This window comes from Larimichthys crocea, chromosome XV, assembly GCF_000972845.2.
Source record: "Larimichthys crocea isolate SSNF chromosome XV, L_crocea_2.0, whole genome shotgun sequence".
Classification (NCBI taxonomy): domain Eukaryota; kingdom Metazoa; phylum Chordata; class Actinopteri; family Sciaenidae; genus Larimichthys; species Larimichthys crocea.
In genome coordinates this window covers 11909107-11915136 of record NC_040025.1, presented here as the reverse complement: position 1 = coordinate 11915136, position 6030 = coordinate 11909107, and the positions used below count along the sequence as shown (strand labels likewise).

The window sequence follows — 6030 nt, the reverse complement described above, 5'->3', positions numbered from 1 at the left end:
CCTCCTTTTATATTTATTTCGATTATAAACTGATCCTGTGTTTTTAATTGTCACTTTACAATTTAATCTTAGAAAGTAGTTAACATATATATATATATATATATATATAGCTGTCAGCATGGATGGATTAGCTTCAGGTGACTGTTTTCTTAGAAAGTCGCAGATCTCTGGTAAAAGTTGGGATGCATTGATCGTGTTCGTGCATGGTTTATCGAATCAGTTTGGCAGCAGAGTAACTCTGCATGTCATATTTCAGGCTCATATCGTATAATATTTTGTATATGTGTGACGTACTGTTTAGTTAAAAGTCTCTGCAGTGTTGAGAAGATTTTGTGAACTAAATACTGAGACACAAAACATTTTGTTTCTGGCTGTCTCGTCTCATAATCGGTGCAGTGAAGCTATAAAGTGACATAAAGGTGAAATACTGGGGACTTTGTCTCCACGGTGGGTTTCCCTGCAGACACATGAAGCTCAGCTGCACCTTCATTTGCTCTTTTATGACGCGAGCGTGGACGCTGTAATTCGTGTGCATGTGATTACGACATGCTACAGAAAGTGTCGGCTGTAAAAATGAACTGGTTTAAAGTGGTGCAGCGGGGCTGGCTTGGCTCTCGTGGAAGAATTGCTAATCCATTACTGAACGAGACTCAAGGAGAGATGGCGGATATCAAAGTTGTGCTATCTCTTCTGGAAAAAAACAAAAAAAAAAACAAGCCTGTGATTCGCCACTGAAGAGACTAGTTAACCATCAACCAAGAGACAGACACTCCACCTCTCCTCTGGTTAGCGGCACGAGGGAAAGGGTGGAGAAGGAGCTCTGCTGTCAGTCACTGGCTGACACCAGTAGGTCCCCATCACACTGAACTGGGGAGCTACCTTGTTACTGGGCGGAGCTAGAGGAGAGAGGAGAGGAAAGGAGGGTGGGGTGGGGGTGGGGGGTTAGAGGTGGAGGTGTGAGAAGGAAAAAGGAGCAGGAGGTGGGGGGGCACATTAGCTTCTTGGACAAGTCTTTCTGTCCCACTGTCAGGTAGTTGAGAATTTGTTTGTCCAAAGCGCTGGCAGACATGGACATGGCAGACTACAGCGAGGCTCTGGACCCAGCTTACACCACGCTGGAGTTCGAAAACATGCAAGTGCTCCCCATAGGCACAGGTGAGTCACATAAACGCAACTCTGACGTTTGAACTTTTACTTTTACTGATTTTAAAACTTTGGTCGGGAGAGGAGGACAGAGAGGCGAGGGGGTCATCTGGAGAGGGGGTGATCCTGCTCGGTGGTCTTCTGTTATCACCCCCTCTCAGGTAAAACATTAAGAGACTTTGATTCACGAGACTCCGCTCTGTCCTCGATAGATGAAACATGTTTCAGCTTGCAGACTGATGTGGTGTCAGATCGATTACAGCCGGCCTGATATTCATCCTGTGGTGATAGTTTGAGTATCACGATCGTCCATCTCTTGTTACAAACGGTCTGTTCCCACAGACTCTGAAGTGATTTTTTTGAGAAGTGCTCACAGTGACACCAACTTATTTATACGTGCAGTCTCCCATGACGTCTGGCTGTGAACCGGACTCTAAAATTCCCAATGAGACTTAAAAAAATGGGACTTCTGCATGTTTCTGCTTTATTATATGAACGTATGACAACGTCTGTTGAGTCAGCGTGCCATTTTTTAATCTATATCATGTGTCATGACATACTCTGTGATTGATTGACCCAGTCTGGTGACTGTGTGGGTGACTGAAAACTGTCTCCGTCTCCAGTGATTGCCTTTTCAGAGGTAATCAAGATGACATCAATTATGCTCTGTTGACTCTGAGTGAGCCACTCAGGCAGATCCACACAGGTTCTCATGATCAGCCTGTCAATGGAGCTGATCACTCCGGCCGTTCACACCCTCTGAAATCAAACCAGCTCTGACAATCTGTCATTTTTCAGCCTTTAAACTAATTAAACTTTTTGGTTTCGGGTCATCCAGTTGCTCTAAAAAAAAAAGTCATCCTGCTGACCTGATGTCATCTCTTTCTCTTTTCTTTGTGTCAGACTCTTCACCGGCTGAGAGCGCCAACATGAACGCCACCGGCCACCTGGGGGCGGGCAGCCTGTGCGCCATATGTGGAGACAGAGCCACTGGCAAACACTACGGGGCGTCCAGCTGTGACGGCTGCAAGGGCTTTTTTAGACGCAGCGTCCGCAAAAACCACATGTACTCGTGCAGGTGAGGACAGAAAAATACTCTGATTTTTGCATCTTCTACTACTGTAGCTATGTCACTGAAGCAAAGCAATGCACATCTGGCCCTGTCAGCACACATTAGTCCCAAGTCTACAGTGAAAAAGCAAAAAACTTCTGTTGTTTTTCGCAATAGATACGTCAAAAAAAGAGCCCAATTGCTTCTAAATATGATTTTTTTTCATTATCATATAACCTACAGACTGTTTTCTTCTATAAATCAAATAATTGATTCATATTTTTTATATAAAACAGTGAAAAATACCTATTATAACAGGAAAAAGCATCAAAATGTCACATTTACGAGGCTGGAAACAGCAAATATTGTTGCAGGTTAACTTTCATCGTTGCCTGGAAACAGCAAATATTGTTGCAGGTTAACTTTCATCGTTGCAGCTCTGATTCATGCATCAGTTTTTGACTTCACAACAGCACAAACAAACTGACTCCACTCATTTTCCAGGTTCAACAGACAATGCATCGTGGACAAAGACAAGCGAAATCAATGCAGATACTGCAGGCTGAAGAAATGCTTCCGAGCTGGCATGAAGAAAGAAGGTAGGAGCCTTTTCTTTCTTTTTAAACTCGACAGATTCTCCTGAAAACAGGATTTAATCAGCAAATCACTGCAGGCGTTTGAGCTGGGATGGACATGACTCGTCTGAGCGTGTCGCAATACCCATGAGAGTACTACCTTGTTAATGTTCACTCCGTGGAGCGCCGAAGTCTCTAACCAGCTTATGCTGAGCAAACACTTCTGAGCAATAATAGCCATATACTGATAAACATGACGACCTGGGAAGACTTATTTTTCTCTGAAATGACTCTGCGCCCTTTGTGCAACACAGAAATGGAGACGGTGCAACATTTTTCAGAGTTTTCCGCAGATGTTCAATTTATTATCTACAAGAAAGTGCAATTTTCCTTTGCTGAATAACTGAGTGTACCTGCAGCGGTGATGTTAATATAAATCTGTGTGTGTTTTTAGCTGTCCAGAATGAAAGAGACAGAATCAGCACCAGGAGATCCAGCTACGAAGACAGCAGTTTACCATCCATCAATGCACTCATCCAGGCAGACGTACTGTCAAGACAGGTAAGCTCTCTCTACATCATTGCAGGGAATCGCATCTAACCACGATGAATCATCTTAATAACGCGACACTTCATCCGTCCAGATCACCTCCCCTGCTCCTATACTCAACGGCGACATCAGGACCAAGAAGATCGCCGCCATCACGGACGTGTGTGAGTCCATGAAACAGCAGCTGTTGGTGTTGGTGGAGTGGGCCAAGTATATCCCAGCCTTCTGTGACCTGCCCCTGGATGACCAGGTAAGACTAATACGCAGACACAGTGTACATAGTTGTATAGACACTCTGGTAACTCATCAACCAGTCTTCGTAAAACCATAGAGGGGGGGGCGGCAGGAGCATAAAGTCAGTGAATGTTCTTTCTAAACACATAAATGAGGTAGAAAAGTGATAAATGTCTGTACACAATTTGTTTGTGTTTGTTCAGCTGTGTGGGCACACTGAGACTGACGGAAAACTGTCAAACTCACCGTATGTGTTCACATACTCGGCTAATAAAGCTGATTCTGGACTACAAGGGTGTTTCTCATCACTCCAAACCTCAAACTCTTCAACCGGTGTGGTTAATATATTTTTATCCTGAGTTAGAATATGATGAGCTGGTTTTAAAGTTATATCCCTCCCCCCCCTTGAAAAAAAAAAGTGCAGAATCATTAACAGTGTGATCGCCAGGCCGCGGTAACTGATTTGCTGATGTTACATCAGTGTCAGGACAGAGTTTTCCTCCCTCTTCAGTTAACACAGCGAGCTTCAGATGCATAGATATTGCTGATTTATCACCGCACGGCTAATAAGTGACATGAATTCACTGTATTTCAGGTGGCGTTGCTGCGAGCTCATGCAGGAGAACACCTCTTGCTCGGTGCTGCAAAGAGGTCCATGCTGTACAAAGACATCCTCTTATTAGGTAAACCGCGCTTATATTGCCGTAATTCATTGGCCCGAATCTGTTTAAAGAAAAGCACGGATGCAGTGTTCTGAAGATGTGATTCCTCTGCAGGAAATGACTACATAATTCCCAGAAACTGCCCAGAGTTGGAGGTGGGCAGGGTAGCGGTGAGAATCCTGGATGAGCTGGTGCTCCCCTTCCAGGAGCTTCAGATAGACGACAATGAATATGCCTGCTTGAAAGCCATAGTTTTCTTTGACCCAGGTACGAGTACTGACTGAGCTTTCAGAAAGCAATAGTGCTCTCGGTAACTTCTCTCTGTAAACACACTCCTCTGCTTTTGTTTGCCCACAGATGCTAAAGGTCTGAGTGACCCAGGTAAGATCAAGCGGATGCGATACCAGGTCCAGGTCAGCCTGGAAGACTACATCAACGACAGGCAGTACGACTCACGAGGCCGCTTCGGAGAGCTGCTCCTGCTGCTGCCGACGCTACAGAGCATCACCTGGCAGATGATTGAGCAGATCCAGTTTGTCAAACTCTTCGGCATGGCCAAGATCGACAACCTGCTCCAAGAAATGCTTCTCGGAGGTGAGCCCTTTGTAACCTCTTTGACTCGGACTCTTTGTTTTGGAGTCAGACCTGTTGTAGTGAATGTTTGTGTTCTTTGTTTCTCAGGTTCTGCCAATGAGGCTCCACATGCACCTCACTCTCTGCACCCTCACCTGGTTCAGGAGCACCTCAGCAGCAATGTTATAGTGACCAGCAACATGCCGACGCCGATCCATAACGGTCAAATCTGTAAGTACAAGACACATCAGCACAAAGTGTTTTCATTCTCTCGTATCGCAGAAGAACTGTGAAGTTTTTGTCCATCCAAAGCTGTCAAATTTCACCTCCCTGGGCTCCATGTGCAGCCTGGTCAGGTAGCTGGAAGGACAAACAAGCTTGGCAGAATAATCCTCTAAATTCTTTATGGAAACTAATCTGGCTTATTTTTTGTCAAAGAGAACTTCTGTTATTCTTTCTTAACATGTTTAATGCTCTGAGAAATTTCACAAAAGTGCTTATTCCTTATCTGAAAATTGTGTTTCCCCTCCAAGACATGTTATACCACAGAACGGTAAATATACACCTGCTTATGCTGCAGTTTCTCTAACTCGCTCTTTTTGTGTTCTACTTTTTCAGCCACTCCTGAAACCCCGATCCCGTCTCCGCCTACTGCCTCCAGCTCAGAACATTACAAAATGGCTCAGGGGGTCATAGCCACCGTGCCCAAGCAGCCTACATCCATCCCTCAGCCTACTATTACAAAGCAAGAGGCCATCTAACAACCCTCTGAATCCTTATTCCTTCAGTTTTTTATTATTATTATTGTGTTAAACCAGGGTGTTTATATGTAACTTTATACACAATCAGCATTGAAGCTGTTAACTTGACTATAAAAAATAAAGTAGCTAAATATGTAGAATGTAATTATGACCCTTGCAGATTGCTTGTTTTTCTTCAGGGATCTATTTGTTCACACATGCAGCTGCAGTTGAGCTCCACAGCTCGGCGAAGGCCAGACAATAAAACTACGAGCATCGGAAATATCCGGTCGTTCTGTGAGATCGACGCGTAGAAATATTAATGTATATACGGTTAGTTTATTATTGGGCAACATCACTTCCTTTAGCATGGCCTCAGTGTGTGCAACAAGGCTTATGTTAGACATGGTGACGCGATCATGTCAAGTATTTTTATGAATGTTACAACAGGCCTTACATTGTCATGTGTTTAGTGTTGCACAGTATTTTTTTATTTTTTGTTC

General features: G+C 44.1%; 1 protein-coding gene across 1 annotated transcript; it reads left to right on the top strand.

Moving 5' to 3' along the window:
* The first annotated feature begins 1067 nt into the window (after nt 1-1067).
* On the top strand, nt 1068-5810 carry hnf4a (hepatocyte nuclear factor 4, alpha). Its single transcript, XM_010737072.3, has 10 exons — nt 1068-1155; nt 2047-2221; nt 2699-2793; nt 3224-3330; nt 3413-3568; nt 4148-4235; nt 4329-4481; nt 4572-4808; nt 4896-5018; nt 5406-5810. Exons 1-10 carry the CDS (start codon nt 1068-1070, stop codon nt 5546-5548), a joined length of 1365 nt encoding a protein of 454 aa, XP_010735374.1. The 3' UTR covers nt 5549-5810.
* Nucleotides 5811-6030: the final 220 nt, after the last annotated feature.